Source organism: Pollachius pollachius, assembly GCF_949987615.1.
Source record: "Pollachius pollachius genome assembly, chromosome: 18".
In the NCBI taxonomy this organism is placed as follows: Eukaryota; Metazoa; Chordata; class Actinopteri; order Gadiformes; family Gadidae; genus Pollachius; species Pollachius pollachius.
This window is the reverse complement of record NC_136951.1, coordinates 3,082,452-3,110,322: the sequence shown is the minus strand read 5'-3', so window position 1 is coordinate 3,110,322 and position 27,871 is coordinate 3,082,452. Positions and strand designations below refer to the sequence as shown.

General features: G+C 42.4%; 2 protein-coding genes across 7 annotated transcripts in view; both read right to left on the bottom strand.

Moving 5' to 3' along the window:
• Positions 1-9,421, bottom strand: part of cdk5rap2 (CDK5 regulatory subunit associated protein 2) — a 46,991-nt gene extending 37,570 nt beyond the window's left edge. For 5 of the 6 annotated variants that reach the window (XR_013812619.1, XM_079755810.1, XM_079755811.1 and 2 more), the window contains exons 1-9: positions 9,244-9,421; positions 7,540-7,595; positions 6,759-6,820; positions 5,562-5,672; positions 5,124-5,200; positions 3,177-3,300; positions 2,112-2,284; positions 1,015-1,162; positions 697-750 (exon numbers count right to left, since the gene is read on the bottom strand). Coding sequence is in view for 5 of the 6 variants with exons in the window: in XM_079755810.1 (XP_079611936.1) it covers positions 697-750; positions 1,015-1,162; positions 2,112-2,284; positions 3,177-3,300; positions 5,124-5,200; positions 5,562-5,672; positions 6,759-6,820; positions 7,540-7,595; positions 9,244-9,296 (858 nt within the window). In the remaining variant the exon portion in view is untranslated. Of the gene's footprint in view, positions 1-696; positions 751-1,014; positions 1,163-2,111; positions 2,285-3,176; positions 3,301-5,123; positions 5,201-5,561; positions 5,673-6,758; positions 6,821-7,539; positions 7,596-8,585; positions 8,690-9,243 lie in introns of those variants that run through there. The other variant, XM_079755813.1, reaches the window with a different exon arrangement.
• A 1,132-nt stretch (positions 9,422-10,553) lies between these two features.
• Positions 10,554-27,871, bottom strand: part of col27a1a (collagen, type XXVII, alpha 1a) — a 67,035-nt gene continuing 49,717 nt past the window's right edge. The window contains exons 29-61 of the mRNA XM_079755833.1: positions 25,178-25,231; positions 24,635-24,679; positions 24,111-24,155; positions 23,852-23,905; positions 22,664-22,717; positions 22,512-22,565; positions 20,368-20,421; positions 20,042-20,095; positions 19,817-19,924; positions 19,660-19,713; positions 19,395-19,502; positions 18,953-19,006; positions 18,793-18,846; positions 18,433-18,489; positions 18,204-18,257; positions 18,054-18,107; positions 17,911-17,964; positions 17,529-17,582; positions 17,125-17,232; positions 16,673-16,780; positions 16,410-16,517; positions 16,229-16,282; positions 15,608-15,670; positions 15,171-15,224; positions 15,043-15,078; positions 14,901-14,918; positions 14,756-14,791; positions 14,518-14,544; positions 14,363-14,416; positions 14,010-14,184; positions 13,774-13,883; positions 13,421-13,639; positions 10,554-13,195 (exon numbers count right to left, since the gene is read on the bottom strand). Of these exons, the coding sequence (XP_079611959.1) occupies positions 13,049-13,195; positions 13,421-13,639; positions 13,774-13,883; positions 14,010-14,184; positions 14,363-14,416; positions 14,518-14,544; positions 14,756-14,791; positions 14,901-14,918; positions 15,043-15,078; positions 15,171-15,224; positions 15,608-15,670; positions 16,229-16,282; positions 16,410-16,517; positions 16,673-16,780; positions 17,125-17,232; positions 17,529-17,582; positions 17,911-17,964; positions 18,054-18,107; positions 18,204-18,257; positions 18,433-18,489; positions 18,793-18,846; positions 18,953-19,006; positions 19,395-19,502; positions 19,660-19,713; positions 19,817-19,924; positions 20,042-20,095; positions 20,368-20,421; positions 22,512-22,565; positions 22,664-22,717; positions 23,852-23,905; positions 24,111-24,155; positions 24,635-24,679; positions 25,178-25,231 (2,382 nt within the window). The 3' untranslated portion in view covers positions 10,554-13,048. The remainder of the gene's footprint in view (positions 13,196-13,420; positions 13,640-13,773; positions 13,884-14,009; positions 14,185-14,362; positions 14,417-14,517; positions 14,545-14,755; positions 14,792-14,900; positions 14,919-15,042; positions 15,079-15,170; positions 15,225-15,607; positions 15,671-16,228; positions 16,283-16,409; positions 16,518-16,672; positions 16,781-17,124; positions 17,233-17,528; positions 17,583-17,910; positions 17,965-18,053; positions 18,108-18,203; positions 18,258-18,432; positions 18,490-18,792; positions 18,847-18,952; positions 19,007-19,394; positions 19,503-19,659; positions 19,714-19,816; positions 19,925-20,041; positions 20,096-20,367; positions 20,422-22,511; positions 22,566-22,663; positions 22,718-23,851; positions 23,906-24,110; positions 24,156-24,634; positions 24,680-25,177; positions 25,232-27,871) is intronic.

The following is a 27,871-nucleotide window of genomic DNA, read 5'->3' as shown; positions in this document are numbered from 1 at the left end:
CGGTGTACTGCGTTACGGTGTGTGGCGCATTTCACATACATGAAAACATCATTATAGGGCATATACACAACGACGGTACTAAAAAAGTATCAACGTTGCCCATAGCACCTCCAACTCTATACACAAATCTTTTTTTTTTACATCTCGTACTGTTTGGATTCCAGCTGAAACAGAGGGTTCACTCGCTCTTTAAGAGTGAATGGACGTTTTGTGTCATCCATTAACCAAGCAACCAAATAAATAATCACTTGAACCTGCTACGGTGTCCTAACAATTGTTTTTTCACTTGAATCAGTATGAGTTCTGAATACTGATCCTTACTCTGCTTAAACCCCAAAGCCTCACGTTCACATTCAGGTCCCATGCGGATATACCAGCATATCAAAACAGGGACACCCCAGCAGGAATGCTTAAAGGAAAAAGGTGATCCAAATAGATACTGACCTGTATTTATCAAGGCTAACCACATGACATATCCCAAGCGTCAATACATAGTGTGCTTTGTGCTGCACAACAATAAGGGCCGCCTGTTCGGTCAGACTGTGCCAGTGATAGCCCTGATACATAGCTGAAGGACTCGGCTAGATGGCGTGGCTCATGATTTGTGGCGGAGCAAAAAGAGAGCTCTCTAAACAATGCTCATGTTAAGGAGCCTCAGTATGTGTGTACTTCTGAGAGCCTCCAGACAGGACTGACCTTGTAATCCCTCCGTGCCTTGTCCCTTTCTCCTCCCAACTGCTCCCTCAGCTCCTGGAGGGAACATGCACATTGCCAAATGGTAAATGGGATTGAAGAAGATTTGCTTTGGTTTTGTGTACCAGTTCCTCATTTGGATGCCCTTAATCTGATCTTGGTTTTCAATCAGAATATATCAGAAGAATATCTTCAATTGCCCCAATAATGATTTTTTTCACACATATTGTTCAATCAAAGCTTTAGGAAAAAAAATTAAAGAATTTTATAAAAAACCCTAAAATATCAGTATAGTATGGATGGTGATTTTAAAAGATTTACCTGGAGCTGTTGATCTTTGTCGCTGATAAGGATGGTCAGTTGTTTGATGTGGTCGTGTGCTGGTGTCTCTGCTCCCTGGTCCGCATTAATCTTCTGATTTATCAAACCTTCCTTGTCCCTCAAAGAAATCCGGAGCTTCTCTATGATGCTGGAATCAAGTTAACAAATCAATAACATTTATTGAGCTGTAGGGCTGACACAAATTCATAATTTCAAACCTTGAGTATTTTTTTGAACTTATATTTGAATATTTGTTCGAAAAAAAGAAAAGGAAAACCATCTTTCCCCTTGCTTCATCGGAGCCGACAAAGACCAATGCTGCAGAATCACATTTTTATCAACAGACCATTTTTCCCTTTCCATTTCTAAAGCAGTCTCTTGTGCGTAAACAAATGTGTTATTATAATAAGGCAAAAAGCAAAGGACAATATCACATAGGATTGCTGCTGGGACGCAGGTGGCTTTGGGATCCACTCATCGGCCTGACTCGGTTTCGATACAGCCTCAATATATCTTTAAGTTTGAGAATACACACTGCTTCCATAGTATGAGAGTAGGTCTACTTCCAACTATCACAAGGCAAATAGTTGATATGAACATTATGTATTGATTTGATGGGATTGCACAGCCGGACTAGCGATATTTACTAAAAGGGAAAACACACAGCCACTATAGTGGGTGATGATCGCCATTAAAGGAAAAAAACATTGTTTTTTAATTACCAACCTATTATTGGTAGAAGGAGCTTTTTGGTGTCTTTAGGCTGTGTTCAAACATTGAAATAGCTATTAAATACATTCAATATTAAAACTGTTTAAAAACATTGACACCGGCTTGTCGCACCAACTTATTTAATTGGAAGAGAGTGGTGTGAGTAATAGGATTAGTATGTATTAAGTATAAATATTATTACAACCAGTTAGTTTGACTTCTGGCTCTCGCCAAACAACCACTACATCAAATTAATCAAATGATCATCTCACATTATTGCAAGTGAGTTTATCGTAGTGGCTGCATGATCATCAAGTTAGGGCGAGCTGACATGGAAGTCATCCTGCCAGTAACAATGGTCAAATTCACAGCCCCTGTGTTCCTACCCATCTTTCTCCTGCAAGGCTTGCTGCAGGTCATTGTTAGGCTCATGGACCGGGGGGAAGGCCTCAGACAGACCCAGGGCCACTAGCTGCTTCTCCAGGTCAATATTCCTCAGCTTCTCCTTCTCAGCGATGGCAGCCATCTTCTCCACCTCCTCCTCTGCTGCATGCAGATCCTGTCGTAACATCACGAATAACGTGTTAGGAATCGAGGATACACTTTAAAACTGTGATAATAAGCAACTATCCTGAGTGGTTAACTAGGTTAGGATTAATTATTTTGTTCCATGTGGGTGAGGTTGGAATTGTAAGCGACAAACATACTGCTCACTCGCTTCATCTGTGTAGGCTTCACCTGTTTATTCCTCTATTTCTATGTCTATTATATGAGCTCTACACAACACATATGGGGGTGCATGTTACAGTTGATAATCAAATATACACAACTGTTTGCTTTGATTCATAGATACACACTTTTTATTTTGTCATTCTAATAATTCTTAAAAATCCTATTTCATGTATTTTTAGGGTTAATGATTGCAATTGGGGGTACTGCTAGAATAGGGTTGCATGCCTGTATGTTAGAAATACCCCTGATTAATCTCACACTGTTCATTTCTGCAAAAAAAACCTCTCTGTTTCGTATCCCAGTCTACTGTGATTGGTCAGAACGCCCACTCTGTTGCAATTGGTCGAACGCTTTGCGAGTGTGTCGGCAAAATCACGGCCCGAGAAGTTTTAAACATTGCGGGTAGCCGGGACTTCTGCACTTCAGCACCGCCTACTGCACAGTCTGACGTCAAACTGTTACGAAAGTAAAGTTTAAGCGCAAACAAACTATTTCACACACGAATACTCCCCGTGGATCAGACTTCGATTTTTCTAGCCTAGCAGACGTAAAACATGTATACATAAGTCAGATAACATTCTAAAGCGAAGGAAAAGGTTGAAAAAGCATGATATCAGCACTTTAAAATTTGACACATCAGTGACATTTAGTTTATAAAATACAACACCACTGTATACAAGCTTTAGCTCTACATACATGATGAATGTATAAACATTCACCTGCTCCAGGTCAGCTATCTTCTTGTTGAGCGCTTGTTGCAGAGCGTCCATGTCTCTCCGAACCCGTTCCCCAACACGCTGGCAGTCCCCCGTGTCTCGAACGGCCAGACTCTCCAGAGCTTTCCTGAACACACAGGCCAGATAACATGAGCCACTTTGACTTGTAATGACATTAATCACAAAGGTTTGTCTCAACAAAAGGGAAGCCCATGATTGAACTCCAGGTTGCATTAATTAAGTTGATGCAGACCAAATGTTTTGACATCCAGTATTGAGTATTCCCAACGTAGCGGTTTGTTTCAATGTTCATTGGCTAACAATGATGACGGTGGGTAAAATAGTCTAGTCTAATCCCCAGTCAATCGGATGCATGAACAAATGACAAAAAGGATGCATGAATCAACAATACGACGTATGGATATCATGAACCCTTTAAACATGCATAACACAAACCAATAATCAACCAGAAATATGTGTGTGTGTGTGTGTGTGTGTGTGGGGTGGTTTCAGGCGATCAAACATGCCTTGATAACAACACAGGTAAGACAACATTGGTGGTTGTAAGTTGGAAAAGTGTGTGACTGACGTTATTTTTTCAGATATAGTTAATTGAGTTTTGGTCGCAGAATGATATAACTTAGACATTGGACTCTTTGGAGTCTCAGCTTTCATATGACTTATCATTTGTGAAGATAGCATGACATGAAAAGGATTGTTTATAAAAACATTAGCATTAACTTCTCCCGGAAGCAGACAACCAGCCATGTATGAAGAACCTAGCCTCAAACCATAGACTTATTCTCAAGAACTATAACTCAGACTTCTACAAGTTCAACACGGTCAGGATCAGTAGAATTAGACGAACACATATATGTCCAAAATGTGTCAGTCCCTTCGGGTATGTAAGTTAATCACAAGTAAAAACTGTATAAAAGACAAGACTAAATTGTAGAGAAAGATTGAAAGCTCTACAGTGTTCATGATTTGCTATGTTTTGCAATGTTTATATTTATATGTTTGCTATAAATGCACTTCAATTTTGTTATCCTCTGATTGTGATCACTTTGTGTTAGGTCTTGATATACCAACAAACATTTTAATGCAAATATAAATAGTGCCTACTGTGCTTTTTGGATTCCTTTAAACTGTTTGATAAATACAACACATTGTCATTTGTTATACTTCTAGGTCTGCGATTATTATTAACCTTTATTTACCCAGGCAAGCAAATTAAGAACAAAATTCTTATTTTCAAGTGCAGCCTGAAAAGAGCTAGAAGCTCTTTAAGGGGAAGTGGGAGGGGAGTGCTAAAAGTGAAAACAAGGTTATATAAATTACACTTAGAAAAATACAATATAATACAATACAATAAAACAGTTAATCAGTAAGTGCAGGAGTCAAATTGGATTTGTTGCAGATTTTGTTTGAAGACAGAGAGAGAGGTGAATACAGAAAGTTTAAGGGTGTTTTGAAGGGTGTTCCAGTCAAAGGCTGCAGCGAACCAGAAGGCACTGCGTCCGAAGACGGTGCAGACTTTTGGGATGGAGAGGCTGATGAATGCACTGGACCTTAGATTGCGGGCAGGGTGGGAGAGGTGCAGAAGGGAAGAGAGGTAGAGAGGTGTAATGCCAAGAATGGTTTTGTAGATGAGCAGAAACCAGTGATGGAGCCGTCTGGTGTGAAGGGAAGTCTACCAGGTCGCAGTGGTGAGTGGTGAATGGAGCCCCAGTGGCAAAGCGAATGGCGGAATGGTGGAGTGGGTCCAATTTACTGAGAGTGGAGTGAGATGCCATTCTGTAGATGGAGTCGCCATAGTCGAATATGGGTAGGATGGTCATTTAGACGAGCGTATGTTTAGCTGCACGGGTGAAGGAGGCCTTATTGCGATAAAGGAAGCCCAGACGAGCTTTGACTTTAGACTGTAGGATTACAAGATGTAATACTTACGATGCAGACACCAGCAGCTCTTGTTTCTCTGACATTTCTCTCTTCATGGACTCCAACTCCACCTTCAGCTCAATGTTCTGGAGAAAAACAGCACTTGGTTGGAAATATGGTAACTAAGCTGTCATGATTTGGCCATTATACTAAATAACAGAATAATGATAAAATAAGCAGAAACAATCCAGATACAGATCATCATTTTCTTTGGTTCTTAAAGTGACCACCTGTAAATTAAAATGTATAATTAGATTGGCAAGGGTTAATGTAAGATAGGTTGATGGTTTATAATGTGATGTATAACCCAGAACGTTTATTTGCTTTGATGGAATTCTCTCCCCTTAATAATCAAATTATTTTCTTTTAAAACCAAGTACATAATCTTTTAAAACATACATATTAACCAATAAAGCCCTCATTGCAAACTTTTGCCCCCAAACACACCGTTTTGAATATGTCTTCTGTTGAGTCATCACACTTTTGCTGCATGCGCTCCTCCATGAAATATATTCGCAGCTTAAGGTTAAAGTTCTCCTTCTTTAGAGCTGCAATTTGCTGTGGGTAAACACAAAAGAGGAAAGGGCATTGGGTAAGAAAAGAACAAACCAGCTTGACTGTTCCGTTCCTGGAGAAAGAAGCATGACAAGAAGGCCGGTTATGTAACCTTCGGACAAAGCACTAATAGATGGCAAAAACACTATAAAGCCTCTACAAACTAATCATTTTTAATATAGACGTATAGGATTTAAATAGTAGCATGTGTGTACATGTGCCGTGTTTATAATGTGAGCAAGAGGTAGAGCCCGGTAGACTGTACGACATAGAGCTTCAGGCCCTTAACAGCACACATTTGGCAATTGAGGTCAGGGAGGAAGAAGCTCGTCATAACGGAGGATGTGGATGATGAATCTGCGAGCGTTCTACAATCATTCAATGAACAACGCAACACTACTAAGCATTCTGTGGAATGACAGCATACCTAAGCCCTGCTGAAAAAAGAAACCTCTGCTTTAACCCTATACTTGGTTATGTTATGTGTTAAGACAAACGTTTTTCTTCTTTAAACTGAATTAACATTGAATAATATAATTTCAATATACATGTGTAACATTAGATATGCATAAAGGACCAAATCCTATTTGGACTACACAGCTTGTGTCCATCAAGGCTATTAAGAAGCATCACTAGTTGTCCACTGCCATTCATGTTTACATTTGTAGCCAAAACTTTCCAAGATACTTAAAAAACAGTCATGCATAGGGATACTTAAGTTGTTATAACTTTGAACTAGCAAGACTTTAAATTATTGAGGAATTCTCCTCCGCTCTTATAATCCTTATCTGCATTCCATTAACCAAAACATCTCTTGCTGGATTCAAATTAACAGCGTTGGTTGTTAAAGCAGACCCACATTTTCAACATGTATGCTTTCACAAGACATACCACACACCATGCATCGGAACCAGGCAACAATACAGTGGAGTGGGCCTTTAAGGGCAATGGATACCCTGAGTAATGCGAGACATAACCCAGCAAACACACTGTATACAAAGTCAACGTAGTGTCCCAATGTCATCAATAACTAAACACATCATCAATGGCTATACATTTACTTCAGATGAACGTATAAGAAAGACTTACATTCTCGTAGTCCTTCATGGTGAGTGCTTTTATGGGGGTCATCTTATCTGGGAAGGATAGAGCTGTAGGGATAAAAAAACAATATCTCCCTAATGAATCAAATACATGCCATGGAGGTACCCCCCCTCATGCTTGAAGTCATCATTCGGGGGCTTATGGTTCAGAAATTGTCTGTTCGAGTGCTATGGCTATGAGAGAGACCAAACTATTTTTAACCTGTAGTTCTCATATGACGCCCTGACTGCATGAACAGTATGTTTTACAACCTTAACCTCTGGAGCAGTGTTCACACTTGACTAGTTCTGCCCAGGGTCCTGCTGTAGCCTTTTGTAAGGTATTGGTAGTTTGATAGAATATAAGATGCTTTTGTGGTCATGGCGCATAGGGAACATCGCCAGTATAAAACATTAGTCTAAGAGTGCCACATGCCAAACATGGTTCACTCATCTAAAAAAAAAAAAGGTATCTTGTCTATTTCTCTTAGGTGTACTAGGCTAGGGTAACTGTGGAATACTTAGAAGATGTAGAAGCGATACACTGTCTATGTAAATAGACATCGTTTACAACATACATGGTCTTCACTTTGAAATACACATCCTGACCCCCATCCTCCCCAAAAAAGCTAATTAGTGCTTTCTGAAATCTAACTTATCAATTGCTTGACTCTTGACAAACTATCCCACAGTGGTGATAATGAGCTCACAGGGGGAGTAGGACGACATCCCAGACAGAGAGTAGAAGAGGGAATAAGAAGAACAATTAGAAGAGAACTTCCTGATACCTGTCATGCTGTCAGGGGAACAGTCTCCATCGTCCATGGAGTCTGGCAGTCTGCAGCTAAAGATAAAAATAAATGTGTTACGGGAACACAGTCAGCAATATCCATCGCTCTGCTTTAAAAGAAAACACTGCATCATTATTTTTTTTAAAGGTAATATCCAAAGAGACCATAGTTTAGAGACAACGCGCAGTGCACTGTACCAGTGTAGTTACCTAGTTAAAGACTAAAACATTCCATGTTTATGTAATACTCGTGTTGGTCAGCTTCTGTAAAAACCCTAAGGAGAATCCAAAAATAGCTGCAGCATTTCTGCTTCGTTAATATACTCCCAAGGATTGTAATTCTTTTCCCAGTCTTTTCTATTAATCTGTATGAGTAAGCCTATGCGTGTGTGTATGTGTGCCAGGGGCTGCCTTGCTCGAATTTTGAGACAGAGGAGAGAAAAAAAAACTGAGTAGCCAGTGATGCAGAGAGCTGTCACTAGTAGACAAACAGACAACTGTGGTTCAGCTAAGCCAAGCCATCTCACTGATGGGAAACGTTGTGCAACACACACACACACACACACACACGATGACACTATCTTTGATATCAAAAATAATAAACAAGAGCAGGATAAACAACAAAAAAATACTTTCAATTGCCTGCACATACAGCCAAAGCCAATTTGAGGACATTTAATCCATATTTTGACCATATATATATATATATATACGTTTCAAAGATAACTTCCTTTCCTCGTAGGGAACTGAGAATGTAAACAGTCACTTCCTCTTTTGTTCAACTGCTAAAATAAATAACGTCAAAAGGTGTGGTTAGATATGGTTTGAATGTGTAGTTAAGTCTTTTAGAATCATTGAATAAGTCATTAACAAGAAAGGTGTCACTTACATATTGGATTACTATAGTACGTTTACCATCTGGGTGACTGGCTAATTGCTACCATCAGCACACAAGGACGGGCATACTAACTATGTGTGGCTAGCTGTTATATTCTCATTATAGCAAAACGATAGTAAAGCAACCATTCGGTCGTTGTTACCTACCCCAGATCACATCCCTCTTTCGGAAAGCATACACGGAAATAACATACAGTTCACTCTAGTACTATCCTCATGTACGATGCACTCAGACATTAGAACTATAGTCCTATTATTTCCGCTTTGATGCACATCTTCAAACCTCATCTTTGATAACAATAAATAAATGGTAGGTATAAATAACTAAGGTATTTGGTGAAGTAAGACGATGTGTTGTTTACATGGTGGAGCATCACATGCGATGGATTGCGCCACAGTACGCACTGCTCACCCACCAGCAAACATCGACTATATGAGCATTACAACTTTGAGGTTTGAACCTATTCACAACCTTCCAACACCTTACTTTAACTTAATCTATGGAAAAACAGGACAATGTGGTAGGGAGAAGGATAAACATTGATTTTAGGAGCATTTGGACCCTCTTCAAGTCGTACATTTACAAACTACGACACACAATAACGTGACAGCAGACCAAAATATCTCGTTCAGAATAAACACTGAAAGACATGTTTAATACGAGCAATTGGAGTTGAAGTTTGGCTCGTTGTGAAGCTGTTCCAGTCAACAGACTCCCAGTAATAGACCAGTAGACCGCTAAGGCTCCCGTTAGCCAGTAGCAGCGTCCAGGGCTAGCATGCTAGCTCCAGTGGAGCTACTTTACCTTCCGTTGATGTCGACGGGGAGCGTCTGGTCGCTCTCTAACATCATGTCCATGATACCAGCTTAATGTTATCCCTGCTTAAAGTCCAAGCAATTTTCCATTTTAAAAAAAAAGCACGAGTGTAGATTTTGGGAGAAAAATGCAACCCACGATTCAAAATAGTCCTCAGTACCGCCAAACGTCACCGCCACGGAGTGTCGACGTCACCACCATGGAGGGGTGGACGTCACCGGGAACTGGTTTGACACCACTTGGAGGCGCGATTCCGACAACCTGATTGGTTAAAACAAATATAGGGGGAGGTTTTCGCTGAGCTGAAGCCAAACTATAACGACTCCCTCCCAGACGTCCGATACACCTGTAGACACGAACACAGGGCCATGTAAGGAGCGGGAATGTAATGCATATGAAACCCAAACACAAGAATGGTGTAAGAGACATATTTAGTAAATGTCTAGATTGCATATTTTGAGATATTATTTTGTACTATATATGATTATTATGGGTGGGAATACAGAGCTAGAAGCCTACGTAGCAACAACGTTTATTTACCCTTATTTCAATTCATGCCTTCGTTTGTATTGTTCCCTTTTTATAAGTAAAAGGTCAAACTAAATCAGGAGACATGTCATTTTTGGAGTCAAGCTCATGCTACCTTAGGCTTACCAAGCATGAGGGTCAAAAGTCACCTGTACCTCATGTCACATATGGAGCCTATGTAATAATATACTTGTAAATGCGGTTCATTGAGGCTGACAGTTCTCCAGCGCAGATGCTATTAAAATAAAAATATGGATTATTATCGATTAAGTGATGTTGGGATGCTTTTAGTAATAATTTGATAGACCTACCTGACTGTTTTATTCATTTCAATAGCTACATCAAAGGTAGCAGTAGCTAGCTACTGGCCAACGTACTGGCCGCAGGATGCATGTATGGACCTTTAATAGGTCCATACATGGACCTATTAAAGAAGAAGAGTCCATATAATCAGAAGGCTGCCAGACAGACAGTGACACATTGGTACTTGATTGACGGGCTTCATGGTGGATAGCCTCTCCTTGGCAAGCTTTTACTATGACCGTCAAGTTTATAGAAGGTTGCAACGGCTGTCGATATCTCTAAACGGAGTATAAGTATCCATTCATCTGAAAGCTAGACGGGACAGAAAGGGTCCTCACTCCACCAGGTACAAAGCATTACTGTGGTCTGAATTGTACGATTCTGCCATCTAGTGGCGTTATTCTGAAGCGATACTATTGGCTCGATACTATTGGACGTTGAGGTTCTTAAAGTAATGGTCCTGACACATATTCATTGTATTTATTAGACAACTGAACATTGAACAGAGAAAGGGTAACAGATACACGACAGATAAAAGCACCAGGGTTGTTCCTGTTCCAGAGTTGGATGATGTTTTGATATTTCCCCAACAGATCAGGAAGAGTTTTTACCAAGTCATAAGGAATAATGTGAGGTATTCTTAGCTCATTTTAATGTCTACAACGGATTTACAAATAGTACAGAACTTTAACAATTTCCATTAAAGAACAGTTATAGCGTTGAACAAGGTCCTTGTACAGTACATGTTTGATTATTATAAAGGGAAAAAAGAAAGTCAACAAAATAAAAAAATAAAAGACAATAAACATTGCAATATATTTTTTCCTCTGGAGCCTAAAATTTACACATAAAAAAACATCTATAACTCCAAGACCAGTTGGGCAAACTGTTATATAAAATAGTCAGAAATACTACTATTGTTAAATCAGCACCTAGCTCTATCAGAAACCACGTTTACAACATTAAATAACATTAAATTAGCAAGAGGGGATCACTGTATATAGCAAGACTTGCACTTTATACACACTTTTAAACTACAGCACAGAAAATAAATGTGATCAAACTATTTCCACTAGAAGTGTTGCAAGAGATAGTACATACAACTCAGTGTGTGTGTGTGTGTGTGTGTGTGTGTGTGTTTGCATACACTATGTGTGGCAGGGATTGTGAAAGTGCACTATTTATGCACACTGTCTATTATTATCCATGAAAAGATTTTTCTTAAAATATATATCTCTGAATATTGCAGTACAACAGAAACATGAATAAAAAAAGGCAAACAAGATTTGAAATCATCAAGCAACTATGCATTGTGTTTGTTTCTGGATGGGCTATAACAATACGAGGATGGGGAAGTTCAATAAGCTTTGGCAATAAACTATGCCTATATGTTTGTTTGCTTTTAAATAGAGCATGCATGCATTTATATTTATCAGAATAATTGTATATTTATTATTCATTCTTTTTGCAAAGTGGTGTAATTAGAGCACTAGGTGAGCACCTCAGCCCTACTTAGCGCCATGCAGGAGAGAGAGAGAGAGAGAGAGAGAGAGAGAGAGAGAGAGAGAGAGAGAGAGAGAGAGAGAGAGTCAGAGAAGCTTTTGGGAGTCACTTTAACCAAAGTAAGATGGGTGCATTTATTTTAGATTAACAGCTTCACATTTGCCAGCACAGCAACTCCCAACTCCAGCCTGGCTTTGCACAGAGTGTGAGCTAGTGAGAGAAGGAGTGTGTTTGGACTCTGGCTCAGTTTTCGCTCCCAGGGATTGCCTGTAGCTATAGCCTGTCCAATAGACGTACCTGGACCAATAGACAATAATCCTTTATCTCTCTGTGGTTTATAAAAGCCTCTGGAAACAGAAAGTAAGAGGAGCAGGGACTTCTTTGGGATTAGTATCTACATCTGACTTCACGTTCCACAGTTGAGATAAAGTTCACCGTCGAAAATAATGCACTCTTGAGAATTTATACTACATATTTGCAAGAATATATATCAAGGCCAGATCGGTTGTTCATTCATTCATTTCAAATATTGAGGGTGGAGAATCCTCTGGGTCTCTATATGTGGCTTCTTAATAACGTTTAATGAAATCTGATTGGATGCCCCTTCTTATGGATTTGTTTTACTTAAAAAAGAGCTTACATTTGAGCTTACATTTGAGGGGAACAAGAACGATTTTTTTTGCGGTTTAATATAATTGTGTAACAATTCACAAATACTTGATTGACAGGAGATGAGCACCAAAGGCTAATAGAACAGCACCCCTGAAAGGCCTTCAATATCATCCGACATGTTTAGAATATAAAATGATCTTCTCATTTTCTATTGCACTTGAAGATTATTTCTTTACATAAGATATACATGTATAAACGTTAAGCAATAAGCATATATATATGTACATTTAAGTACTCCTACTGACTTAATGATTCTTCTTTAAACAGAATTGTGTCTGTGTTTTTCTTCGAGTATTTCCAAAAAAAAAAACAGTACACGCAGTAGGTATACAATACAGTATACCATAACAGACAATAAGTTACTACAAGGTCCAACTGTTGGTAAAGTTAACACAAAATGGGCTAGGCCGCGTTTCTCTCCTCACTTTAGCATTGTTCCAGAGAGACTAGGTGGCATGAAACTTAATTTCTGCATTGGGGTGGCCCCATGTTGGCACCCATACAAGGGGGGAACCATCCCCCCTACTGCCCTCTCAAGGAGCTGTTAGTGCAAGAGCCCCTCCACCCCCTCTTCAGCCCTTCCTCTTCCTCCTCCTCCTCCCCCTCGTCCTGCTTCTCTTCTGTTTCTGTGAACACCCCCGCCCCAATGTGATGTTGGCCGGCCAGGCTAGGGGAGGGGGGATGTTGGAGGGGCAGAGCCGCGAGGTGCCCTGAAGGACAGTACTCGGGGGGGGGGGGGGGGGGGGTTCCCCTTGCAGCCCAGCAAAGGTGCGGGGGTTGGCTGGTGCTACAGGAAGCACACAGGGCCCACCTCCAGGTGGTAGTGTGAGCCAGGGCTGGTCCGGGGCAGGTGGAGGATGTCCACCACGGGGAGGAGCGTCGGGTCGGCCGAGTGGAAGACGAAGTGAGTCTGGTGCCAGCGCCCGTCTTTCATCTGAAATGGAGGAATACATTTTTGTCACTGTCATACTATCAAATGGTCTTGTATGTTGACAGGGTGTTGCTTTGATATATTGGGAACAGTAAGGAGTTGGGGCATCCCGTCCCAGTAGACTGCGGTTGTTTGGGAGATACAAACCCAAAACCTTTGGGCTGGGAGTCCCTAACACCCTAACCACCGGACAGTCCATCCACCCTGCACAGCCTGATGACCACTCACCCAGCAGGAGTCCTCTGTAACGTGTGGGGCCAGCTCCCCTCCGGCATGGATCATCTCCCCGCTCCAGGACCTGAAGGTGGCCGCGCGGGGCCCAGGGGCCCGGCCGTCCTCCTCGCTCCACACAGCGGCATTCAGGCAGTGGACCGTGATGTGCTGCACCGCCTCGGAGCTCAGCAGGTGCAGGAACTTCATCTGCACACGGCCAACACTAATTTCCGGCTGTTTCAGGAAAAGAAAGTCGGTTAGGTCTCAGGTTTCTATCTTTATTTTTCAATTGATATTTGTGAGGATTTGAGAATAATTGTTGTGAGGATTTCATTGATTCCCTCGTGTTTCCCTTGTGTCTGTGTTACCTTGGATACTGTGATTGGCTTGAGGCAGGTCTGCCCTCCTCCAGTAAAATTGCAGAAGACTTCTACAGTATCTGAGGAGCAGCCCAGGTTGGGGTCAATCCAATAAGTGCCTGACAAAAAGAACACAAGTTTATCAACCAATCAGTATTTTTCTTCTATTCATACTGACAGCAAACATTATATACGAACAAAGCATACACACTGTACACACACACGCGCACATAATCACTACACACCATCTTTCACTTTGTGTTCACAGCTGTGGAGGTCCTTGCAGATGCGGGCGGGGTTGTCCCTGTTGCCCAGCGGGTTCTTCAGGCTCTGGATCAGGTTACTGAGGTAGTGGATGGTCTTGAAGATCTCTGCGCCCTGGTCCAGCATTGGGAGGTCCATCGCCGGCTTATGAAGATGCTGATGATTGAGGAGAGTAAACATAGTTGTAAGAGGGCCAGGGAAAATATTTGTTTTGTCTATGTTAATCTGAAAGACGTACACACACAGGAAAACACAAACATGGACACACACACACACACACACACACACACACACACACACACACGGACACACACTCCAATGTTGCTCTGCTCACCTCAGTCCTGAGTGGGGTGGGTGGATCCACAAAGAAATGAAGACCATCCTCCATCTGGAAATAACAACCGTCTTGATGACATTTTCTCTATAAAATACAAAATGTAAGGGGATGACTTGTTTATAATTGTAATGAGTAAAATTGTAATGACTTACAAATGAGGCGGGAATACTTGGAGGCCCCTAGAGAAGGAATAGAGAATAATCAGTAGAAGGTATTTTATAACATTAAGATATTATTACAATATTACCTCTTGGATTTGTTATATTTTGTATATTTAAATGGGCTTATTGTGCCTTTGTGGCCGGACAGTGACAAGAGACCGGAACGTGGCTTAGAGAAAAGAGTAATTAACATATAGAATTTTGTTCCAAAAAGGGAGCTGTAGCTTACAGGTGGTCCGGGGGGCCCACGCGGTCCGGGAGATCCCTGATGAAGACATCATGATCATCAGGAGTGTTGATACATGGGTTACAGTAGACTGGATATAATGTCTCAACTTTTATTCCCTAAAGCAACGCAACTAATTCACACCTACCGTTGGTCCTTGCAATCCCTGTTCAGAAAAGACAAAAAAAAAATTTGAAGTCTGGATATCAAACTGTTTTAGTGTTTTAAAGTAATGTAAATGTGATGTATAGATTACGGTGAAGGTCTAATTAAAAAAAAAGTGTACTCACAGTCTCTCCACGGTTGCCCTTCTCTCCTCTAGGACCCTGAAATGTAAAGCTCACTGTTAGCAATGAAATCAAAAGAACATGAAGTCCAGAGAACAGTCAGCGTGAGTTTAGAACTGTGCGATACGTACAGCACTTCCATTAGGACCGATGATTCCCATAAGACCGGCCGACCCCCCTACGCCCTGAGGAGAGAATCAAAGAGATATGTTAGGAATAGAACATTAACATTTCACCTAACATTGAACTGAATGGATTTGTTTACATTTGAATTGCTATAACTTCCTCTAAAACAACCAGGATTGTTGACTACATCACCAATTCCAAGCTGGTAGTAATCAGGTTACATCTTATGATAATACACTGCCTGATACCCCACTAGATTCCCGGCTAGTATCTCCTCGCAAATCAAAACTTTAAGCGTCCAATCCAATTTTTTAATTTTTTTATTTTCAGGTTTACTTTGAAATAAATCAAAGAACAGAAGCAAGATTCACTCCTTTTAATGGTCGAGGAATTCAAGTGTTCACACATTTGTTTGGTCAGATTTTTAGATTCCGTTGCTTACCATCATACCCTGGGGCCCCTTTGGCCCCTGGATGCCCTTTGGTCCATAGTCTCCGGGGGCCCCCTAGAACAACAACAATGTCACCTGAGGAAGCATGTGCAAGGAACAGCTTTCTCCTTTTCTTTTTTCGTAGAATCGTACAAAGAATCGTGCTTTCTATGCTGATATTCAAGTTAGAAAGTCCCAAAATCTGGCATTGGGCAACGCAAACGTAATTAGGGCAAAACTATAAAGAAATAATTATTCAAGGTGCAATGTGGTGGACCATGTGACATTACAGGCAGGACAGTACCACAATATTGTACCAGGTGGGCCTTTCATTAAAAGATGGTATGTATTCAAGAGGTTTAATGGTTAAAGGTTTAAGGGTGCGATGGTGATTTATCATCCTTCCATCATCATTCAATTTTCTTTGGTGCCCTTTCTTTAAATAAGTCATAATGAGTTGTTAAATAAAACTCCATCAGTATCTGAGTTTTTATTTTGTAGAACTTGAAGTGAGATGAATGTGATTTCTGGAGCACAATGTATGGTGTCCTGTGTTCAAGCAAAGGGTAATTTAGCTTAACATTGCAGAAGATAAATCATAGATTGTTGTCAGAGAGCACTTTTTAGACATACCGTTGGTCCAAGTAGTCCCAGGAAGCCAGGAAAACCTGGTTCGCCTGAGTCTCCCTAGTTATCATCAAAACACACATCGTTATATAACGTATGACTTACAGAACAAGTGAACCTACAAAGTGTACAGGGGTCTAGTCGGAAATATACCAATGGAACCATGGTTTGCTCAAGGGTAACGTACAGGTCTTCCTTTATGTCCCTGGTCTCCTTGGGTCCCTGGCAGTCCCATCCCACCCCTGAAACCCCTCTTCCCCCTGGGTCCCACTTGTCCTGGAAGACCCCGCTCGCCCTGGAAGAAGAAATAGTGAGCGCTTGAGAAAAGACACTGCATGACTTCTACTGCAGGAAGAATTCATTCACAAAATCCAACAAAACGAACACACTGAGCCCAACCTGATGTGGGTAATACTTGTGTTTTTTGTTTAGCAGAAGATTTCTCTTCACCTTCAGCCCATACGTCCCCTGGTCGCCAGGAAGTCCTGGACCCCCGAGTTTACCCCGTGCACCAGCGTTACCGATCACACCAAAGTCCCCGTCATCTCCGTGTTCCCCCTATAGACAGGACAGAAGGCATTACAACTGGCCACTCCTAACAAACAAAGCCACGCACACACTACAGCAACCACTACCACTTGATCACTTTACACTTCTGCTACTTATCTTTACTTATTCTACATATTTTATTTCTCTGTATTTATTTTATATTGTATTGTTGCTGCTATGTGGCGGTTGAGGAACCAAGCCTAAGAATTTTACTCTTGTGTATTTGCACAATAACATGTAATAAAAGTTACTCTGATTCTGATTCTGAAACCCTAGTGCAGTTGATCCTGTCCTCCATTGAAATAGTGAGTATATTCTTTTAATAGTGAGAATAAAGAGTGTCGCTGTCTCACCGGCATGCCTTTATTGCCATCCTTCCCTGGATGTCCATCCATGCCAGGCAGCCCCTCCTGGCCCTCCCGGCCCACTACCCCCCTGGGACCCATGGGCCCGACCACGCCCTGGAGGAGGGAGGGATGGAGGACACACAGAGACGGTTGGGATTTTTAAAACTCATAACTCACATCACATTTCTAACAAAATTAATTAATCACTTTAACTGATTGTTTACAGAGAGAGAGAGAGAGAGAGATTGTGTCTGAAAACTGAAATATGTATATCATATTAGTAATAGCTTAAATGTTGTATGGAACTGTCTGTGTGCGTCTTAGACTTGAATGTAATATATCGGATAGCCCATAAATAAGATAATATTCCACCAGGTCATGTCGAGTGTGGACTTGGTTGATGGACGCACCTGTAATGCTCTTGATCCTTTTGCGCCGTTGTGACCCTGCTTGCCTTTTTGACCCTAAAATAAAGAAGAAGATAAAACATAACGAAGACAGAACAGCCCCCACTGAATTTTTCTCTCTTTTGCTTTGCTCTTCCCGTAACACCTGAATGACTAAGAGACGACCCTGCATGAGAAGCAAACCGTATATAGAGCAATAAGGTTCTTTGAGATATAGAAAACAGTTTCCCAACACCCTCTATCCAGGAGCATTCACGAGGGACACGTATCCATGGGACTGAATCTAGAGCAAACAATATTAAGCATTGTACACCACACCACAATGTGGCTCAAACTCACTCTGAAACAAAAAGATCACATCCTAAGCATTACTTGATATTCTTACCTGATCTCCCTTGGATCCTTTGGGGCCTTGCCTCCCACGCAGGCCAGGGTGACCCTGTGAGTGATCAATGAATCAGAAGGTCATCAGTGTGTACAGTCAACCCTGTGTAATAGCCATCGGTATATAAGGGGGGCCACACTCACAGGTAGGCCAGGGGCCCCGGACTTCCCTCTCTCGCCATCAAAACCGATCTGACCCTGAAGAATTAGAGGATGATATAGTACAATGCATATGGAGTGTAGGATCATCATAACAGAGCGCTGACCTCATCCATTCTGAGGAGCACTACTCACAATATAGCCCGGGTCTCCCGACTCGCCCCTCTCTCCCCGATCCCCAGGGGTTCCCTGGTGAAAAACGTAAATTCAAACCAAAGCCATGCTGAATGGGATAAAGAACAGAGCTTCACGAAACAGAGCTTCACATGCAGACTGCAAGAGGAAGCTCTATCCACATATATATCCACATCTGAAGGGGAGCTACTAGGAGACCACAGACATGAGGTCTGGAGGGGCCACTCACAATGTCGCCCGGAGCTCCAGGAGGCCCTTCCACCTTCCCGTCGTCCCCCTGCTCGCCCTGGGAGAATAAGAAATGGTTCATCTCATATTAGCATTATGTTTCATATTAGCATTTTGTCTCATATTAGCATTATGTTGAATGAAGTAAATAATACAACATCATGCCAAACATAATTTGGTAGATCAAATGTATCCTAACAATACTATAAAGGTAATATTAAATTCCTAGTTAAAGTCTGTTTTTAATATCTTTTTTATGAGTGTGCAGGAGTTTCATTTTGATCAGGTGATTATCTTTTAAAGCTACGTTAAGAACTTAGAGTTATCCAATCAACAAAATATAAAGTGAATCATTGCGTACCTTTTCACCTTTGGGCCCCGGACCCCCAATGGGGCCTGATGATCCCTGGTGGCCCTGGAGTGATACAAAATCAACTGAAGTCAAATCAGATTCCACCAAAATAATTACAACAGAGTATAAACCAGTGGATATTACAGCAGGTAACTGTGGTGTGGCTCACCTCATAACCCCCCAGACCGACCTCTCCCTGCTGACCCATCCGACCGGGGGCGCCCTGGGGACACAGAGCAGTACTCACTGTCAACCTAGGACAGCATCTGCTGGGATTTAATCTACAGTATGGTGGATCGTTCTCTAATGACGTTGTCTACTCTGTATCTCTGGTTGATTCTTCTCTAGGGACATTGTCTACTGTGTATCTCTAGTTGATTTTTCTCTAACAATGTTGTCTACTGTGTGTCTCTAGTTGATTGTTCTCTAATGACGTTGTCTACTCTGTATTTCTGGTTGATTCTTCTCTAGGGACGTTGTCTACTGTGTGTCTCTAGTTGATTGTTCTCTAACCCAATGTCTACTGTGTGTCTCTATTAGATCCTTCTCTAGGGACGTTGTCTACTGTGTGTCTCTAGTTGATTAGTCTCTAGTGACATTGTCTCACTCACCACGTGTCCTGTGGTTCCCCTGGAGCCCTTCTGACCAACGAACCCTGGGGGTCCAAGCTTCCCCATGGGCCCGGTCTCCCCAAGGTGACCGATTGGACCTTTGGCACCCTAAAGAAAATGAAAAGACCCATTGCCAAAGCTTCGTTACAGAGCAGAACTCATCTGGGATCAATAAAGTAGTTATTTTATATTCCATTGATTTATGAAACATTGATTGATTGATTTGTGGGTGTATGATTGATTGGTTGCTTGATTTATCGCTTACCTTTAGTCCAATTTTCCCTCTCTCTCCCATCTTGCCAGATTTACCCTCTTGACCCTAAGGCAAACATTCAACATTAAAGGATTAAACACATACTAATGAATGGTCATCAGGCAGGTGTGACCCTGAAGTATGAGGTCCCTATGAATTCACTACCTACCCTGACGCCGGTGAGGCCAGTAAAGCCAGGTGTGCCTTCTTTACCCTTCAGTCCCAGCTCTCCCTTGTCCCCGTTGTCTCCCTCCTGGCCCATGTCACCCTTCTCACCCTACACACATTGGGTGGGAGATGAGGATTAACCCTGCACTGTTTTCCATTTGCAATATGTACTGGTTGAGTTGCAACCTCAGCTTCAGCTGAAGAGCGCTTAGGAAACATGGGGTACCTTGGTTCCATCATGACCAGCTGACCCTGCCTCCCCCTCCAGGCCTGGCTCCCCCTGTATGGACACACACACACACACACACACACACACACACACACACACACACACACACACACACACACACACACACACACACACACACACACACACACACACACACACACACAGTGTTGTTACCTAAATGCATATTCAGAACAGTTTGACTGTTAAGGTTATTTATTCACAAATAAGGGCTTATACATTGAGATATACTGTATAAAACAATGTACAGTACGCTTTTGCTGAAGGCAGAACGTATGGGAGAGGGATGTGTGTGATATACTTACACGAGGTCCAATCAGTCCCTGCTCCCCCATGTTTCCAGACGTGCCAATGGCTCCCTGATCACACACACACACACACACACACACACACACACACACACACACACACACACACACACACACACACACACACACACACACACACACACACACACACACATAGGAGAGTATGGTTAGACTAACAGATTAGCATGCCCTTTGAATCCGTGTCATATTGAGTGTGTGTTCAAATGTTTTTATGTGTGTCTTTAGAACAATGGCGGGGGGGAACATTTACTTTAAGGTGGTGCTGGTGCTCATGGGGAACCGTGTGGGTCCCCTGATGCCACAACAGTGTACCTTGATACGACCACAGGCCGGTGTACCCTGATACAACTACAGTGTACCCTGATACCACCACACCTGTACCCTGATACCACCACAGGTCTGTACCCTGATACCACCACAGTGTACCCTGATACCACCACAGGCCTGTACCCTGATAACACCACAGGCCTGTACCCTAATACCAACACAGTGTACCCTGATACAACCACAGGACTTTGTACCCTCATACGACCACAGGCATATGTACCTGACTTTAAGGTGATGCTGGTGCTCATGGGGAACCATGTGGGTACGCTGATACCACCACAGTGTACCCTGATACGACCACAGGCCGGTGTACCCTGATACAACTACAGTGTACCCTGTTACCACCACACGCCTGTACCCTGATACCACCACAGGCCTGTACCCTGATACCACCACAGTGTACCCTGATACGACCACATGCCTGTGTACCCTGATAAGACCACAGTGTACCCTGATGCCACCACAGTGTACCCTGATACGACCACAGGCCTGTGTACCCTGATACCACCACAGGGCTGTGTACCCTGATACCACCACAGTGTACCCTGATACCACCACAGTGTTCCCTGATACCACAACAGTGTACCCTGATACCACCACAGTGTACCCTGATACCACTACAGGGCTGTACCCTGATACCACCACAGTGTACCCTGATACCACCACAGGGCTGTACCCTGATACAACTACAGGGCTGTACCCTGATACCACCACAGTGTACCCTGATACCACCACAGGGCTGTATTCTGATACCACCACAGGGCTGTACCCTGATACCACCACAGGGCTGTACTCTGATACACCACAGGGCTGTACCCTGATACCACCACAGGGCTGTACCCTGATACCACCACAGGCCTGTACCCTGATACCACCAGTGTACCCTGACACGACCACAGTGTACCCTGATACCACCACAATGTACCCTGATATCATCACAGTGTACCCTGATACCACCAGAGTGTACCCTGATACCACTACAGGCTGTGTGGTTCCCCTGATACCACAAGAGTGTACCCTGATACGATCACAGGCCTGGGGATCCTGGGGTATCGCTGAAGGGCCTTCCTTGTTCGCAGGGACTGCAGGGCCGTTGTAATAATTCAAGAGGGGACTTTTAAACACTTAAACTACATACACACACACACACACACACACACACACACACACACACACACACACACACACACACACACACACACAAACACACACACACACACACACACACACACACACAAACACTGCAGCACTTACATTGGTGTGACTTGAGCAGTGCTTGTGTGGGTCTGTGTGTCGGGGGTGCAGAGATGCTCACAAGTCATTTTTTGAAAGTCTAGGTCAAGCTTAAAGTCTCTTATGGTTGTAATAGAGTTTTTACGGTTGTTAGGGTTATAGGGTTGTAACAATAACTGATACCACCCTTCATTCCTGAAACTGTTTCCGAGCAAAACATCTTTGAATGGGCCGATAAACGTTGTAAACTATGAATACAGTAAATAAAATATAAATAATATATCACTTTGTTAATAGTTTCATGTATTCGTTTTTTCCCTGTATCATTGTGATATTTCTTATTATTATCAATCCTTGCTGATTTTATCAGAGTTCTTAGTTGGCGAGCTAATTAACAATAACCCATTGTGAGTTTCATCTTACATAGCTGTTTTTAAAGCTATGTAAAAAGGATATTATTTGATTCAATAGCATACTTCTTCAACCTTGATGTGTCTTATTGTTGGTCACATAGACCTCTTCTATGTTATATTGTATTTAAACGTAATGCATCGTCTCACCTTCTCTCCTGGTTCACCCATCAGCCCCGGGTCACCAACGTTTCCTGGAGGACCCTGAGAAAGATTGAATATTAGTAATATTAAATCAAATCTTGAATTTAGAACAGATAGTTCATGAATGAGATGGAGAAAGACAGGATTTGTCCACTGACTTGTTGACCGAGTTCCCCCAGCAGTCCTATGGTCCCTGCAGGCCCCGAGGGTCCCTGTGAAGGACGGCACAGACGCTTATACACCACTGAGCCTGTCTACACAGTTTAGAACATAACCATAACAGCAACAACAGCAGAGATATGGTGGCTATTAAACAACAGCTGAAACTTTTCAACAGGAGCCTAGTGAAAGTAGTCATTGTTGTCTAGGTCAGAAATGCTTTGTTAGACAAGCACACCAGAACACCACAGATTATACAAACCATGTGAGGGAGTAAATTGTGTGTGTGTGTGTGTGTGTGTGTGTGTGTGTGTGTGTGTGTGTGTGTGTGTGTGTCTGTCTGGGTGTGGGTTTGTGTGGGTGTTTGGGCACACATGAAAGAGAAGAATCGAGAGATAGGAAGAGAGAGAGATAGAGCAGTAGAGCAATAGTAAAAGGTCAACCTTTTGTGAATGTGCAGTACATGAAGGATGAGGATGAGGATGGAAAGAGAGAGAGAGAGAGAGAGAGAGCGAGAGAAGAGAGAGAGAGAGAGAGAGAGAGAGAGAGAGAGAGAGAGAGAGAGAGAGAGAGAGGGCTGGTGGAAAATATATCAATCTGCAACTTTAACCAAAGTATGATGGGTGGATTTATTTTAGATTAACGGCTTCACATTTGCCAGGCCGCTACTCCCAACTCCAGCATGGCTTTTCACTGGGGATCTGCCGCCAAAACCATTCCATTGATAAGCCTTACCTCTTTAAAAACCAATTAGTCACCGGACAAGGCCAACGCACCGCAGGCTTTCTCTCTCTACGCCAGAAGAAGCAACAGAGAAAACCTCTGGCTCGCGTGCAGGAAACCATTAATTAAGTGTGCTAAATATTTAGCAGACATTAATGCATGCCTTATAAAACATGTTGGGACTGTGTCGTTCCGTAGACTATGGCCGTAGTCACACATCATAATTCAAGAGTAAAGATGGATGGCCATGAAATGGTTTGAGGAAAAAAAGAACGATAAAAATGGACAATCATTCAAAAATTATACTTGAAAAACAAAAGGGGATGGAATAAAATGAGTAAAAGATGGCCCCCAATCTTCAAACAAACAGGGGTCGCGAGAGAGAAGCAGTAAGCCGAAGAGCAGGTGTCTAGAGATGAAGGGAAGTTGGGAGATGGAGAAAGATAGAAAGGGTAGCATCTTACCGGCTCGCCTGCTATCCCTTTGTCTCCTGGAGATCCGGAGGGCCCTTGAACACCCTAAACACAGAGGTAACTCTCTGTTACTGAGCAATAGTATTCATTCGTTCATTCGTGATAGCAGATTAAAACCACAGTAGTATCTTCCATTTAACCATACCACACAGGTGTAATAGAGAGAGAGAGAGAGAGAGAGAGAGAGAGAGAGAGAGAGAGAGAGAGAGAGAGTGAGAGAGAGATAAAGTGCAGGAGGCGTCTAACATACTGGAAACCCTTTCTGCCCGACGTCCCCCACGTCTCCAGTCGGTCCCTGGATGATAACAAGATAAAAGAAAAGCCGGGGCATGGAGTAAGAAAGAAAGATATCAACGAAAGATCTTCCATAACATAGATATTCATATTGATATATATAAAAAGTGATTGTATCACTGAATTGGACCATGGTAATGCTTTTAGAGCTGTAATATAAATAAAACAAGATATTATATAGTATAACATAACATAACATAATATAATATAGTATAATATAATATAATATAGTATAATATCATTTAATATAATATATAATAATATGTCATAATATAATATAGTATAACATATTATAATGTAAAAGAATATAATATTACATAATATAATATAGTATGATATAATATAGTAAAACATAACATAATACAATATAATATAATATAACAACATAATATAATATAACATAACATAACATAATATGATATTCCAGTCCTATACTAAATCTATCTGTAGTATATGGTGATGAAAGCATGTGTGACTGACCTCGGGTCCTGACAGGCCCACCTTACCCACGGGGCCATCTGCACCCTGGGGACAGACATGAGGTGAGTTAGACCTGGATCATGTCACCTTTGACTGCATCTATTAACTCATTCAATTAACATTCTATTATTCACTCATTCTATTAACATTCAATATGAGTAAGAGAGTTTCACAAGAACAGAGTGCCCCTCCATGAGTCCCCAACACAGGCATCTTCTATCTATGATGGTTTTATCCTGCTCCACTCTCCCTCCTTCACTACCCGCAAGTCTGGAGTCACGGCAGTTAAAGCTATGTAATATTCAGACGACCATAGAAAAATAAATGATGTAGTTATAGCTAGTTTATCTAGTGGCTCCCACTCAAGTCACTAGCTGTTGTTTATGGGAAAGCTTACCTAGTGCAGGTTTAATATGTGTTGTATCACAGCTTCAGTGGAGGGCTATTTAGTTTGCTATGAAGCCATGCACTTCCTATCAGCCATTATGCAATTATTTTATAATGAAATTGATCAATGAACCTTTGCCCTTTAGGGCCTCTTACCTTTTTGCCCTCTAGCCCCAGCTCTCCCACTGAACCATCAGGCCCTCTCGCTCCCTGAGAAGAAAGGATAGACAGCTGTCACTCAACCAGCAGAGGTCACTGTAACACTGTGAGGCAGCCATACCTAACACACACATACGCACACGCACGCACACACACACACACACACACCCCCACACACACACACACATACACACATACATACAAAAGCACACACACATAGACCATCCATGGAAAATAACCTGCCTGTCACCACTCCTCACTCCTCAATAGACTCCACAGGAAAACGTAACTTCATGGGTCATGGGAAAAATAATGTACTCTGTGATGGACAGTGTGTGTGTGTGTGGGCATGCATGAGTCAGTGGGCTTGCATGATGACCTGAGTGAGGGTGAATTGTCTCTTGTCCCTGGTACCTCATAGAAGGTCACAGTATGTTTATTAGAACACACGCACGTGCGCGCACACACACACGCACACACACACACACACACACACACACACACACACACAATGTTGATACTTAAATACATCTTTAGAACAACGTGACTGTTAGGGTTATTGGGTCACAACTGTCAAATGGAATCCCCTGCTGGGCCCATGAGGCGCAGCGGTCATAACAAGAGGCAGCCCCCGGCCTCTGGTCCCTCAGAGCTACCCACAGTATACATCTGCTGCCCCTGCAGGGAGGACTCTTCTCCACTTTCTCCTCCATGAATCACCTCCATCTTCCTTCAACCTCTCCTCTGTCCCTCTACTCACCCTCCCTTCAACCTCTACTTGATTACTCCTCTACCTCCCTTCCACTCTCTCCTCCTGCCATCTCCAACCTATCTAAGGCCTGCTCCCAAACACTTCACATCACAATGAGATGTCTATGTGCTGTGAGCAATCATTTGATGGTTAGTCTGATTGGTTGATCATGTTAACAAGATAAAGCTAATGGGGGAGATACTTGTTGCGTCATTCTCGGTCTCAGTTGCACATTGTTTTATTAATCCTTGGCTCCTTCTTCATTTTAGTTTAAAACGATTCTGTTCTACCAACCACTAAACTAAATCAAACTGCACTATTTAACTTTTCAGTACGTTTTCTGGTGATGGTTCAGCATCTATCACAATCTGTTGTTATTTAAAATGATGTATTTACACAGGAATAATGCTACTATGACACGTTGAACAAACTGTTTGTCGACAGAGCGCAGCAGGACACAGGGCCCAAGGAGATCACAGCTCTAGCCATTTGCTATAAGCCTGTTAGCCTCTACATAGAGCTGTATGAACAGCACTCATTAACATTCCTGTCTGGAGGAGCTGCTCCCACTGTGTGCGTTTACCCAGCCGGGCTGCTACTGTATAAAGGGAGCTGCTTCTTCGCCTCATTCTTCATTAGGTCGTGGAAAGAATTACTCACACATCATTTTGAAATGACAAATTTTGAAAAAAAAACCTGCCTGAATGTCAACACAATTGAATGTCCACAGTGGATTTTAACAGACGAGCTGGGGATTTGTGGACCAGTTCTCAGTCGTCACTAGACCCCAGATATTACCAGATATACTGTGTGCAACATCTGTCTGAATCCAATTGGGCATGTGTAATGGTATGCAGCCCTGCTCTGTGTTCAGTTCATTAAACTGGACAGACAAAAGAATAGTAGGGAAGGCGAAGAGAGAGCAACAGAGAGACAGAGATAGAGAAGGAGATTGAGCGAGACAGAGAGTGAGAGAGAGAGGGACAGAGAGAGATCGAGGGATTGAGAGAGAGAATATGAGGATTGATGAACCTGAGTCATTTGTAGGGAGTGAGTGCTGAGGTGACGATTAATAGCATGAATCATGTCGGCAAAAGACAAAAGAAATTGATGGAGGAGACGAGGTACGGAGCCAAGGGAATAAACAGAGGAGAGAGGGAGGAAGAAACCAAGGTGGAGGACAGATCGGTGTTCCCAGCGTTCCAAGGTTGGTGAGGAATTGGCCTGAGCCATCTTTAGTTCCTCCGCTCTCAGATTCCCACACTACCTGTTGCCATTTTCTGTCTGGGAATCTGAGGTTCAGAACAGATCTCCGGTTTCTGCCATGTTCAGGCTCCCTAGAGCCTTGCACCAACACACACATCTGGTAGAAGCATATCGCCGTGTCAACTTACACACGCACACAGAGACACAAAGGAGTTACGAGCGTCTCGATTCTTGTACACAACTGCGATATTCCCGCCTTCAGACGGGAATAAGATAACTTGAGAAACGTTAATCGTTCGACACTATTCCCCCTTTCTCTATTTGTTTAGCCAATGCGTCCGCTGCGTCTAGCCTCACCACAAAATGTGTCCTGCTCGTTACTCTGAGACCAGTGGATCTGGACTAGGGCTGCACAACTCATACCTTTATTTACGGGCAGTGGAAGATGCTGACACAGGCATCAATTGAAGCCCCAGCCTCCCAGACACCCTCCCGGGGTCTGGCCATACCCCCAGTCCCCCATGGAGGGTCAGATGCAGAGCCACCATGGCGTTTATCCTGTCTGCCAAATGGCTCAGATACCAGGCCACAGATCCAAGGCTATAAAAGCCATTAATTAAAAGGGCTTTTGGAAGGGGGCTAATAAAGTCACTCAAGAACATTCAACATTTCTATCAGTCTACTTTTTGAAATTCATCTATTATTAATAGATTTTAAGGCATTTTAAGCAGTTT